This window comes from Amblyomma americanum, chromosome 1, assembly GCF_052857255.1.
Source record: "Amblyomma americanum isolate KBUSLIRL-KWMA chromosome 1, ASM5285725v1, whole genome shotgun sequence".
Classification (NCBI taxonomy): Eukaryota; Metazoa; Arthropoda; class Arachnida; order Ixodida; family Ixodidae; genus Amblyomma; species Amblyomma americanum.
Genome location: NC_135497.1, coordinates 49,266,879 through 49,280,680, shown reverse-complemented (window position 1 = coordinate 49,280,680; position 13,802 = coordinate 49,266,879). Strand labels below are relative to the sequence as shown.

At 46.3% G+C, this 13,802-nt stretch overlaps 1 protein-coding gene across 1 annotated transcript; it reads left to right on the top strand.

Annotated features, from left to right (window-relative positions):
* The first annotated feature begins 6,098 nt into the window (after positions 1 to 6,098).
* LOC144136204 (uncharacterized) lies at positions 6,099 to 9,524 on the top strand. The gene is made up of 5 exons (XM_077668343.1): positions 6,099 to 6,141; positions 7,020 to 7,166; positions 7,558 to 7,679; positions 8,787 to 9,083; positions 9,486 to 9,524. Exons 1-5 carry the CDS (start codon positions 6,099 to 6,101, stop codon positions 9,522 to 9,524), a joined length of 648 nt encoding a protein of 215 aa, XP_077524469.1.
* The last annotated feature ends 4,278 nt before the right edge of the window (positions 9,525 to 13,802 follow it).

Below are 13,802 nucleotides of genomic sequence, written 5' to 3'. Positions count from 1 at the left end.
GCACGCCAATTAAGTTGCTCCCGCGCGGGTAGCGACGAAATTCGCTGGTGCCAACACGCTCCCGCGCAATTACTATGCCTCGACATGAATCGACTAGAGAAATTGGCAGCATGCCAAGTAGCGGCAGGGCTTTCTGAAAAATTCATTTTTGTCACACCGCTGCCAACGCTCATACATTCGCTTTGGACACCCGGTAACTGTCCTGTGTGACAGAGATAGGGAGCGAGAGAAAACATTACCTCGAGTCAAATCCGCACTTCAAAGTAGTCATCCTCCGCAGTGTGTCTGTCCGTCGGCCGGGATCCCGAAGGTCACGGAAGCAGACAGAGCTTGACCGATGGTTTCACTTTGCACTTAACGGGGGGGGGGGGGGGGGGCACAGTCCTGCGAGTTTTTTTTTTGTTAATAGCAGAAGCCTTTTTTCATGCCTCGCGTCTCCCACAGCCATCTCATCCGATCCAACTTCTTGACAGGAACAATATCCCAAAACTCTGCCGCCCATGATAATGCTTCGCTTCTTTTGGACAGGAGGGGCCATCGCATGTCTAAATAATTTCGTGCGGGTCCTTGAAACCCCTGAAAACCCTGGAATTTGATAAGACTGTTTTCAAGGCCGTGAAGGTCATGGAAGTTTTGAAGATGCTTGAAAACCCTTGAATTTAAAAAGTTTTTTTTTTAATAAACATTAAGTGATTGTATATAATAAAATATCAACCCACCTGAAATCCCGCTGCGATTTTGTTAAAAATAGAGTGTAAGTTTCGTACAGTCAAGTAAGCGCGTGCCTAGCGGACGCTCGTGAACGTCTAGCCACAGTGACGCTGGCTTGTTTACCGTTTCCTCTCAACCATTTCCTGCGTACTTTTTGGCTGCGTTCCAATACTCTAGACGTCTAACAAGACGTCTAGTGTGACGTCTAGGAAGCAGTCTACATGTCCATGTATTGGAACTTGTCTACTGCACACGCCGCCTCGCGGCATAATAATGTAACTAAAGCTTATGAACAGTTTTTTCACTATTTTTCACAAAGTGAGCAATAACGATAATTAAAAACGTGTTTTCAACAAGTTTACACATTTCTTCTGCAATGATTTTGCGCGTAAACCGGACTGATGGATGTGCCTATCGGTCAGTCTACTTGTAGCAGACGGGGCCGCTCTCCGAAGACGACGCTAAAGAGATATGCGATTATTCTTTTATTATTGATGCTCAACTGTACATGCTCCTCGAACGTGCTCGTTCAGACGGTCCTGTGTGTGTGGTTGCGCGGTCGAAGCGTTACATTTTGTGCGCGTTTAGCGCTTGCGTGTGCGGTTGTATCGTCACGTCTTGAGCACGTGTAACGCTTATGCGCGCGTGTGCTGTTCCATCGTAACATTTTCTGCGCGCGTAGCGCTGATATGTGTATGCGCGGTTGTATCGCGAGATTTATTGCCCGTGTATTGCTTGGGTGTGCGTGTGCGGCGGTATCGTGACATTTTGTGCATCTGCAGCCTAGTGTGTGCCAGTCAATGTGCGTGGAAACAATACCCGGAAAATGCAAATTTCAGAGGTCATGGCTGCACAACGACGACTAACGAGAGTGGCTTGCGTCGGACATGTCAAATCCGCATAAGGCAAAATGCAAAGTTTGCTGTAAGTGTTTCGACATCACTGCCATGGGGGAGTCGGCACTAGAAAGCCATCTAAAAAGTGCAAAGCATAGAGAGCACATGCAAGCCGCCGGGAGTAGCTGTTTGGTAAGGAGCTTCGTGACGATATCTGAATGTCAAGCTAATGAACCACAGACAGCGCCATCGCAGTCGTCAAACTTGATGGATGCGTGCAAGAAGCATGGACTTGTGATGGACGCAGGGCATTTCACAGCGGATTAGCTGTGATGCTGTACACGTAGCAGGTGGCATTTTCAATGTTCCCATCACTAAGGAATTGAGAGCATCTGTGACTTCTCCAAAGAGCCAATACCGTGCCTTTTTGAAAACACATAAAAAGCAGGAGCGCGAAGATGCGAAACAGCGGAAAAAACGGTGCATTGATGAAGAGATTGAAACTCTCAGAAGGAGGAAAAAGAAACTAGAAGCCGTAGTTGCAGGATTGACAGCTTCAGCAGAATTGTATGCAGAAAAAGCAGAGGCAACCAGTGGCCTGACTTGCATCATGAAGTCGGACATCCTAAGGAAGACTGCCAAGAGCAAGCAGTAGGAGGTCTTGGACATAGACATAAAAATTGAGAAGCGAATTGGGGCCACCTAAGGACTGATTGAGTGTTTGCTTTGCTTCATTAGCGAATAAATGTTTGCATCATCTAACAAACTGAAAGTGGTCATCCGTGTAACAAACAATGATGAGAAGTGGTTGAAAAAGGAAATATGCTGTTGCCATCGTTTTATCCGAAGACAAGTTTCTTTGTTAAAATATTGGCTCCAATGACAATCCCCTTTTTCAGTGAATTCTCATCATTTCACGCCTCTTTCTACCGCTGAACATCTGTCTTATTTGGATTTCTAACTGCGAATGTGGTCCTTGAAAATCACGCAGAGGGCTTCGAAAGTCCTTGAAAACCCTGGAATTTTTGTCATATACACCAGCATGAACCCTGTCTATTGTGAGCAGTGGACGTGTCATCAATGTCCAAATGCTGCCCAAGTCCAATGTCTAGTCATCCACCATACATGAGATACGTTTCTGCTCCATGAACTACAGAAACCTGTGATGCATAGGACGGTATTTTTGCAGCGATATCTGTATACGAGACTTCCTCTGCGGCAGGCAGTGTCGCCATCGGTGGTGACTACTATGGCCTGACTAAAACTCGCCTCTTTGCCGTTTAGAAAGTCCAGGGACGGTGCTCTCGGCAATGTGTCCTTTGTGGTTATGATGACCCAGCGGATCTGTCTATTGTGACCCTAATTACGTGAAACACGAGCACAACGCCAGGAGAAAGCTTGTACCGGTACGGAACTGGTTATCTTGTAATCCCGCAGCTCCCGCATAAGACAAGGTCCTGGCGGTTTTTCTTATTTTTGTTAAAATATAATGTATGGAGTGACCTAAGTACATAGCCGTTCGTAGAAGCCTTCATTGTCCGCCCTTCCGCAGGTCCACCACGCCTTGGAGCTAGAGGAGAGTGAGGAGCCGTGCGCTGTACAAATCCGCTACGGTGGCTGCAAGGGAATGCTGTTGCTGGACCCGACGCTGAGCGGCTGCCGCATCGTCTTCCGCGAGAGCATGCGCAAGTTCTACTCGGACCACTCCGACCTATACGTGCTGAAGACGAGCAAGCCGCGTGCGTTGTCTTCATGTCCTATGACCGCGACCATCGACAGAAAGCGCTTAGAGAAGCAGTTGGACACAGAGACACATAATTCTCCCGTGCTCTCTCCCGCAGTCCACTATAGTCGGATGCAACTGAAGAGCAAATCGACTTTTTCCTGTCAGTTAAAGGACTCCCTTCCAGCCATTGGCGACGGCCGGCTCTCATGACCCTGCTAGCTAGGCAACGCAAGGAGCGGCGTGACAATGCAGGGAGGGGACTGTCCCCGACCAAAGAGGGATGGACCATCTCTTTTCATCTGGCGCTTCCCGCATGTCACGCTAGCAGGGTCATGGAAATCTGCTGATGCCATTGGCTGGAAGTGGGTCCTTTTATGGGAGAAAGCCGCTTCGTTTTTCAATTGTATCCGACTGCAGTTACGCTGTGTCCTAGTGGGCTTGCGCTGGGCTCCTTATGAGCATCTTAGCGAATTTTCAGGGATCCATAGTTCGGGGTGCTGTTCCATGCTTACAATGAATTGTCGTGCAGAGTATCCCACAATTTCTGTTGAAGTGTAGTGCCGTTTTTTCACGTGGCCACGAACAGTCATCGAGAAAAGTTTACGTGAAGCAGGATTGTAGACGAAATTTTCCTCTGGGTCAGATAAACCTGATAACTGAAAGGCCAGAATACGGGAGGGGTACTTATTTTCTACCCACTGGAATGAATACCAAATGAATAGATAGCGACGAAAGACTGCTTATTTGTGCGAAAATTTAAATGTACATTTGCCTCTCAGTGTTGCACTTACACAGCGGACTTAGAGCTTGAAATTTTCGCTGTCGTGCACTGTTCTGTACATTGCTCCTTGCTACCACAAGTAGGCAGAAAGCATAGTCATCGAGCCACAGTATGATACAAAGCATGAAAGGGCACGCCTTCCTTCTGCGGTGCATGTCGCTGATTCATTAGTGAGGATAATACGTGACATGCATTGCAAATTGTAAGAATAGATTATGGCAACAGAGTTACATTTTGAGCGTGCTGCCGCGACAGTATATTTACGCCCATGATGATTTACCGTGCTCCTCGCAGGCGTTCTTTACCTGAACCGACACATGATCACCATCTTGGAGCAGAGCAACGAATGACTGCTTATTTGCGCGAAAATTTCAATGTACATTTGCCTCTGAGTGTTGCAGTTACACAGCGGACTTAGAGCTTGAAATTTTGGCATTTGTGCACTGTTCTGTACTTGGCTCCTCGCTACCACAAGTAGACAGAAGGCATAGTCATTGAGCCACAGTATGTTACAAAGCGTGAAAGGGCACGCCTTCCTTCTGCGGTGGACGTCGCTGATTCATTAGTGAGGATAATCCGTGACATGCATTGCAAATTGTAGGAATAGATTACTGCAACAGAGTTACATTTTGAGCGTGCTGCCGCGACAGTATATTTACGCCCGTGATGATTTACCGTGCTCCTCACAGGCGTTCTTTACCTGAACCGACCCATGATCACCATCTTGGAGCAGAGCGGCATAAAGGCCGAGGTGTTCCTGATGCTGCAGAACAAAATCCTCGATTCCTTCATCGACAGCATGATGGATCCCCATGAGGCCGCGCATGTGAGAAATTTTTTTCATCTTCGCAGCTTTTGTACCATGTGTGGTGTCAGTGCACTGTTCTACGTATAACTGAAGCTCATGTACGACAGCCGATCCCATACTAGACGAATAACTGAACCCTATATACGACAGCTGATCCTATTTTAGTCGAATTACTGAAACCCATGTTCGACATCCGATCCCATTTTACTCGCATTGAAGGATGGATTCAGGGTTTTGGAGACAGGGTCAACGACCTATGAAGTGGGAAGGTGCTTGTAAACTGATAACGAAACTGTGCGCCTTACTAATTGTGCAGGTTCTCCGTTCCTACTGCGCCTTGCGTCTCCCGTACAAGGAGCTGGCCGGCGTGGGCATCGACCTGACAGTCGAGCCCTTCTTTCGGGCTCTAGTTCGCGCCGTCAACAAGAAGGTCCTGAGTGAGTGAAACACATGAACTTAACCGCTTTTGTTCATTTTGTCGTCGGGGAAGAAGTGTAGAGAAGCAGCACCCTGGCCCTGACTTCGTCCTTTTGCCGATTAATTACGCTAATTTCCGGGATCTTTCAAAGTTATCTCAAATTTCCAATTTCTTCACCGGATCCTCCTTGTCAGTTTTGTGCGACGTTTTGCGCAAAAATAAGGTTCTTATTATGAGGCTAATGTTAATGTTACGGAAAATAGATTAAATGCTATAGGTGACACCATCGAGAACCTGTCGCTTGCATTACCAGCCTATTGTGGTAATCGTTACAGTCGTTCCCTTTGCATCTAGCATAACCACACATTTCTGGAAGGTAGTATCTGGTCTTAAATGCCTTCAATCAGTGTCACAGTGAACAGCAGAGATGTTTTGGACCCGCGTAGGAGCCTTGTAATAGCCCACAAACGCATATACGGCAGCGAAATGACGGGCTTAACATTCAGCGAATTGACGACAAAGATTATGGTCAAGTCAAAGATTGCCCATAAAGATCAATGTTTCCTGAGGCAAAGAACTTCAGCTCGTAAGGCATTGAATGGCCCTCAGGGAGCTTGTCTGAACTTCTCTACAACAGCATGTGTGAACGACGAACCCTTGCCTCTTCACGCCGGATAATGTATACACCTTTTGCAGAGGAACTGAGGACCAAGGCTCGTATTCTGGTTCCTCCGAACTACGGGCGCACCATGTTCGGCGTGCTGGACGAGACCGGCACGCTCGAATACGGACAGGTGTTTGTCCAGTACTCGAACGACATGCTGCGGTACAAGGTCAACGACCCTGCGACCATCCTCGAAGGTATCACAGCAACCTATTTTCGTGCTAGCAAGCATAGCGCAGCATTGTCTCGGTGCGTTTAGGCAGCACCTTTCATATTTTATTCGAAGGATCCATTAATGTGAACGTGGTTGAAATGGTAGGGGAATAAAGTGCCCGAGTACATGCTTCGAAGGCATATGCAAACGTGCTGCGTGTTCGAGGGCTGTTGTCGCAGAAATATAGATTCTTGTAGTCGGATCTAAAAGTAGAATTCTCCGACGGTGCTACCACGTTATTGTAGTCTGTATACATGAACGCACGTCTAGTTTTCTCGTGTGCTGATTCTGACCGAAATTATCTTGTTTTGGCCTCGCTTACGAGCTCCTTCTCTGGTTACGGCATTCTCATATCTGAAGCCGAAGCTAGGACTTACTAATGCTCAGTTGTCCAAGAAATGTCCCGGATATATCTTGTGAGATATCCGTGGTTTGCACGGATCGATGCTTCTATGTTGGCAGCACCGGATACGCAATAGATATATACAGTGGTGAGGTACCCGTGCTTTGTGCGCAGCTAATCGCGGTAATCTTGAGGAACCGGCATCTGGAGCCGAAACAGCATACTATACTCGCCGCCAGCTTAAATGCCTATCTCTCTCTCTCGTGAGAGCGCGGTAAGACTGCGCATGGGAAAGCCTTGCGCGTCGCCCTCGTAGCTTCACTGCATAGCCACAAAAAGCTGTCCGCGAGTATATCCATTTTATTCATTGGCTTGGAAAGAAAGGAATATTCTATTTTCGTTACATCGCACAGAGGAGCCGAAAGGTTGACGCATGAGATTGTTTTTTTTTCACCTGAATTTTCAGCCGCACTTTGCATTAAAGTCACTGAGTATTCCATGCACGGTGGGATACGCAGGCGACGTGATCGTGACCAAGAACCCATGCATGAACCCGGGCGACATCCGGAAGCTGGAGGCGGTGAATGTGCCGCAGTTGCATCACGTGCGCGACTGCATTGTCTTCCCTCAAAAGGGGGAGCGGCCACACCCCGACGAGATGGCCGGTACGCACCCTTCCTGGCGCGCTCCCGGTTGACACTGTGCTATGCGGAGACGGATGTAACCGTCGCTCTCTGCGCTTGTGACGGATAGCGTGCCTTAGTTTACGTGCGCGTTAGGTCAGGGCTCTGCCAAGGCCAGGACTCTGCGGGCTTTGACTGATGTATGTTGTGAGCACAGTCACAGCGTGAGAAAAAACGTACTGTGAGGTTCCATTACCTGAGGTATCAAATATTTCTCAGTTTCTCATTTCGGCGTCGCAACTATTCCTCCACTCACTGATCTCCGTTTAATTGGGTCATTAAGCAAGGGCCTTCGCCATCACTGCTTTGACAGACGGCCGGACGCAGCTTGTTTCCAATGGTACCCCTTAATGTGGTCTCTACCTGTGCTTAGGTTCTGACCTGGATGGTGACGAGTACTCAGTGCTGTGGTACGAGGACCTCATCTTCAATAACAACTGCAATCCTATGCACTACCACAGCGACCCGCCAAAGGAACGAAAGGCGTCCATTGGGGTGAGCAATATTGCTTATTTTGTGGTCTCTTAGTCTGCTTAGTCTTAGTCTGGGGGTGGGGTTGGGGAAGGGCTACATAATTCTGGATAAACTATTTTAGGTGCTATTAGTCCAGTTGTACCGACTGCAGTGTTGTCTATAATGAAATATATTCGAAATTTTTCAGCTACATCAACGGTCAGCGGTGGAATACGACGAAATCTGGATTGTCGCTGTATTTTTAACATTGATCACAAATGGGTTGTAATGGAGTATTAATTTGCTAGATGCGGCCTTTTGGTTCGAAAAGAGGCTGTAGTCGAGTTTTGGTTCCATTGTACAATAGACTGTAACAGCGGTGAACCTATTGTCTACGTTCCGAAATTTTACTTCCGTGTAGAAAGCAGAAATAAAGGACTCCTGGCAGCTCATTTTTCGCTCGCAAGAGGCAATGCTCTTTGCTCAATGGTAACATTACCTTGCAAACCTTGCGTCTTCTTGACCATTTTAGATTGAGAGCGGTGGCTTGACCATCGGACTGTGTCCATAGTTGAATAAGACGAGCTGTCGGGCTAATTGTATCATGTTGGTTAACCAGTATGTGTGTCTTGTTGAGTATTGAGGTTTACTAATATGTGTGTCCTGGATGTTAACCAATATGACTGTGCGCAGCTAAGTCGACACAACCAAACCTATCCAAGCAGATGATTATTCGCTAAGGAAATCATCCAAAAATTTCTTATGAACAAACTTGTCTGAGTTCCGGCGAGATGTGAGTGAAGACGTCAAGAGAGTGTGCAGCATGGCTCACTTTAAATAATGACACCTTTGTGTAAGAAAACAAGCACATGTAACGCATTGCCGCGGCTTTGCTAGTATATACGTTGTTGACTGGGAGGGGACGGCTGCTAAAAGTCTACATTTCTCGCCGGCTCAAAAGTAAAGTGAGCAGCACAGGCCTAAAAGGTTCCCGCTTGTGCTCGTTTCCTTAAAGGTGCCACCAAATATTTTGCACACGTGTAAAGACCCTGACCTTCAGTTTTCAGACGAATGTAAATGGACGGGGCATGAAATCTGTTTATCCTCCGTCTCACGAGAGAACTTGCCATTCGTTTACGGTGGCCACAGGTCCAGGACATGGTGGACTTCTTTTGCCAGTACATCAAGGGTGACAAGATCGGCCTGATTGCCAACGCGCACCTCGTCTGGGCTGATATACTGGACAGCGGCATCAACTCGCACCGCTGCCGCGAACTGGCACGCAAATGTGCCGTCAATCTTGACTTCGCCAAGTGCGGTGACCTCAAGGGCTTTCAGAACTCTGAGCAGCCACCCATGTACCCGGACTTCATGGAGAAGCTGGACACGAAGAACACCTACTGTTCGCGCAAGGTTCTCGGGCAGCTCTACCGAAATTGCAAAAAGGTATACTTCCGCGTTTGCCAACTTGTGGCTCAGGCGACTGCAGTTACTCTTATGGCGAAAACGGCGGAATTAAACAAAAAACTCTGCTTGCGAGGATAGTGCAGTTCATAATGCACACGTCTCTTCCGAAACTCGTGCTTGCTCCTGGCTTGTGTTGTTTGGCGCTGCCTTTACTCCCTGACTACTCACTCAGGTTTTAGATCTCAGGGCCTCATCTGTGACTGTTCCAAGATGTTTAGGTTTCTCGTTTTCAAATGAGCGACAGGAGTTCTGAAAGTGTCGATGTTTGCTTCAAAGCTGGAATCTGCAAGATTCCAGTTTGAAAACACTTGAGCAACGTTGCATCAACCTGTAGCTTAGGGCCACTGGAGCTCTTGCATGAACCTGTCGGTCTTTACGCAGGTTCAATTTATAACATCATCAACTATGACAGAGCCGTGAAGCTTCTGACATGAAGGTTATATGTTTTCATGAATGATCGCATGTCGATCATTGCATAAGCAACTAATTTGTTGCGGCCGTGCTGTTTACATGATATTTAGCAATATATTTGATGGTCGGAACTGAATACGTTGCTCTATGTACATAGCACATAGTATATTCGAGATATACCCCATGGCTGCTTCTGGCGATGTACTTTGTACATTTTGTTCATCGACAGTGACGAGTAGAACTGTAGCGTTTGTTTGTATTCGAGATGCTCAAGAAGTCCGTTGAACTCTGGCGGCCTGTTTGGGTTTTTCGTTCTGTGTGTCATTGCTGGAGCACCAACCATCAGGGTGCAATTAATGAGCTTCTATACTACATGCCAGTGTTGATAGGTAGAAGCGTTTTGACTTGTTTAACCTGCCCTCGGTTGCTCTCTACCGACTACCGTTCAGTATTATCACGGGGAAAATCTTGTCACTTGTCACATCTAGCAGTAGTTATGAGGTCTCAGGACCAGTGCTCCTCGACTATCGGGGACCAAAGTAACTGGCCTGTCCCTCGCGCCGAGGATCGACACCACCAGTGCGCAGTCATGCGCGCTCGCATGCAATGTGGCATGGTGGTGAACTTGAAAAAGGAGGCCAGTTAATTTTTGTCCCCGATTGTACGTTCACGGATGCTGTTTGCATTGTTTAGTCTTGATGTGCTGAATGCCGTGGGTCTTGATGTGCTGAATGCCGGAGCCGTGGGTTGTGAATAATCTGTTTTTGCACTAGCGAGGCCTGTAAGGAACTAAAATAGCACGTGGAGAAATATTACCCCAATTTAGTGCTCACAGTTCTATTTCATTGACAAGGTTTTGTTATTTCACAGTCTCTACGGCAATGCCAATAGCAGGCACCAGCAGCTTCATCCTGACCTTACCACAACTGCTTCAACGAAGGGTGCTGAATATTTTCATAATGACAACTTTAAATACCATGGAGAGTACACAGCTTCTTGCAACATGTTGAAGGTCTTAGGCATTCAACAATTAGCGCCTTCTTTTATCCCCCGGCAGGAAACACGGCGTAACTCAATGGGAATATATTAAGCTTGTAATATTGTGAAAACTGGAGAGTCCTGAGAGATTCTGCTCGAACATAGTTATTATCGTGGCCGACTCTTTCTTCTGGCTGCAAACTCTGACCTGCAAAAATGCTTCCTGCGCTCATGCCAACTATTTCCGACAGCCGTAGAAAAATAATGGGATGCACCGAACGACCAAAATTTCCTTGCTCATTTTTATTTTTTATCTCCACATGGTTGCAGCCGTCCGAACTAGGACCGTTTGTTAAAAATTCCCGTGCTTGCTCGCATCACTTGTACAGTTAAGTGACAGTACCTTATCGTTTTCGGTTGCTTGCATTTTCCATTACTTGCACCACCTGCACAGTTCATTGACAGTACACCATCATATTCCGTTTGTGTCAGCTTCATAGTTCAGTGATAGTACCTCATCCTTTTTAGTGGCCTGCTTCACCTTCACAGTTCTTCTTTACCTCAGTAAACATGGCACATACCCACGCGGGGGGGGGGGGGATTGGCCAAGGTGTAGTGGCATAAACAAAGAAATTTCCACGGGAGATTACGACAAAATTTTAGCACCAAGCATGTATTTTGAAAAATGTATGAATCAAATTGACGGAAGAATATATAAAGTTAAATAACACAGTATTTTGGTGAGAAAAAGAAGAGCTCGAATAATATTAAAAGAATTAGCAAATCAACCTACCAGTTGCAATTATCTATTCATGGAGAATCCCAAAAATTGAACCCAATGCAAATCTTTTGGCGCTCGCACCAAACGATAATAACTTTGGCAGAGATAATGGGAGCCCTAACCTGGAGAGAGGGACCTCCAGGTAAATCTTTCTCTGAAGTGCGAACTTTGTACAGTAGAGGAGAAAATGGTCTAAACAGATTCAACCTCCCCGCATTAGTCACATGGGTTTTTCGGTGTCAACCCACACCTGCATAGATATAAATTCAAATTGGGAATCCTGCAGCGCAACCGCGTCATATTTACTTACACAGCCTGGTTTTACATGAACGGACTTTCCAATTATATGCTAAGTGCTGATAATTAGTGTTATTTAGTAGGGGATCACGTAACCTGGCTGATAAGTGTTGGAACCACTGAAACCTGGAAATCGCCAGCAGGCTGACATTCGGGGCATATAAGTGTCAATGAGCCGTCAGGAGCCGACCTTGCTACGTAATCAGCCACCTCATTTGTATGAATACCTGTATGGCCAAGGACCCAGACAAAACAGACATCCTTCAACGTGCATGGGACAAAAATCGCAGGAAACGGCTCAAAAAATCTTTTTTGAAGTTTCAAGGGAGACAAACTGACAATCAGCGAGGATATTAACGTCAGACACATGACATGGAATTTTGTGCAGGCTCATTCCAAGAGCCAAAAATTCCACAAAGAATATAGGAATATAATCTGGGATGCGGGCAGAATAGTTCCATGCCAGAAGCTGTGAAAAGATGGCAACTGCAGCTTTTTGGCAGTTGACGGAGGCGTCGGTAGAAAGCACCGTATGATAGGGGTATTCCTCTATGTGATCAGAGAGAAGACCATTTAAAATGTTTGCTGGCATGTGTTTTGCATGAGATGGGAAGATGTGGTCAAAATGGAATTCCACAGCTGCCGGCGTGTCGTCAACCCACTGGAAAGAACTGCGATCAACAGCAATCGGTGTTAAAAAGTTCTGTACTTACATAATTTGTGGCATTTGTTACCGTGGCCAATGATGAGAAAAGAATACGGCCGGCTGAGACACAAAAATAGGAGTGCTGACATTAGTCACCGGGTCCATCGACTTGAGGAAGGCTCGCACCGTGAATATTTGAAAGCGGGAATTTAGATCAGGGATATGAGCTTCCAGATAAAGCAGGGCGCTTGAAAATTATTTTGGGAGGCCAAGGCAGAGACGTAGAGCTCGCCTTTCTAGTAATATTAAGGATTGAATCTTGTAGTTTGCGCTACCAGAGAACAGAATGCAACCAAATTCAAGTATAGGTCTTACATAGGCTTTGTATAGTAACAATAATGTTTCGCGGCGCATCCCAAACTTTTTATTGGCGATTCTTGTCAGCCGGCCTGGAGCGCGTTCTCCTTTAAGAAGGCTCCAATCTAATGCAGGGTGATCAGTAACACCTAGATATTTTACGGATTCCACTTGTGGAATCAGGTTAGAGTGATGGACTAATGAAATGCGCAAAGGCGTGTCTGGAGGAAATACCAAAACGCTGCATTTGTCTACATTCAGGGTTAAATTATTACCCTGCAACCATACTCTAAGAGCATCCAAATATCCCTGCAGAATCTGGTAAAGCAAATGAATATCCCTGGACGAGGCGAAAAAAGCTATGTGATCTGCATACATCACAGATCAGGACGAATGGACGAATTATATCAGTACGAATGTTGATGCCACTGAGCAAAATATTAAAAAGCAGCGGGGATAGCACCGATCTTTGCGGAAAACCTCTTCATTGATAATATGTATTAGAACATAGGGTTCACTCAGTGCAATAAAGGTATATGTCCTTGAGAAATTCAGATATGCACGCATAAATGCAGGTTGGAGGTTGTTACTGAGCAAGTCTGTTAAGCAAAAAAGTATGTTCTACGCTGTCATAGACCTGTGCTACATCAAGAGTGCCCAAAGCTGAAACTTCCCTTCTGTGTAGCGAAAGCCAAATTCTGCTCTCTAGATCCACATGTGCGGACCATATAGAGCATCCGCGGCGAAAGCCAATCTGGGCTGAGCTGAGACCATTGACGTCATGAATATGTTTTGTGAAGTGACTGTGCACTGTTCCTTCTAATAATTTGACTAAGTTTGAAGTCAGCTCAATTGGCCAAACATTATCTAAGACGTATCCTTTTCCTGCATGTTTCATGAATAAAATCATTTCCGCTGTCTTCGAAATGTTTGGAATCGATGCATTTTCCAACGAAGCATTGACCATATCTAAGAGGTCGCTTGTAAAATCTTGGGGTAAAATTTTAATCGTACCAACAGTGACACCATCTGGTCAAGGACCTGCAGGATGCAACATTGCCAGGACTGAGAGGAGCTCTGATGCATCAACCTCGGTATAATCCGAAGATGGTGAGATTGTGCACAAAGGGACGTTTCTCTGCATCTGGAAGCGTAATGGCAATCCCTGAGCAATACGCTCCACGGTTTCCTGAGCCTTTGTGGTGATAACACTGTTGAACTAGTGAGG

Coding starts and splice junctions, on each gene's coding strand:
- LOC144136204 (XM_077668343.1), top strand. CDS start 6,099: ATGCTGCGGTACAAGGTCAACGACCCTGCGACCATCCTCGAAG. Junction 7,167..7,557: donor ACACCCCGACGAGATGGCCG/GTACGCACCCTT, acceptor ACCTGTGCTTAG/GTTCTGACCTGGATGGTGAC. Junction 7,680..8,786: donor AACGAAAGGCGTCCATTGGG/GTGAGCAATATT, acceptor CGGTGGCCACAG/GTCCAGGACATGGTGGACTT.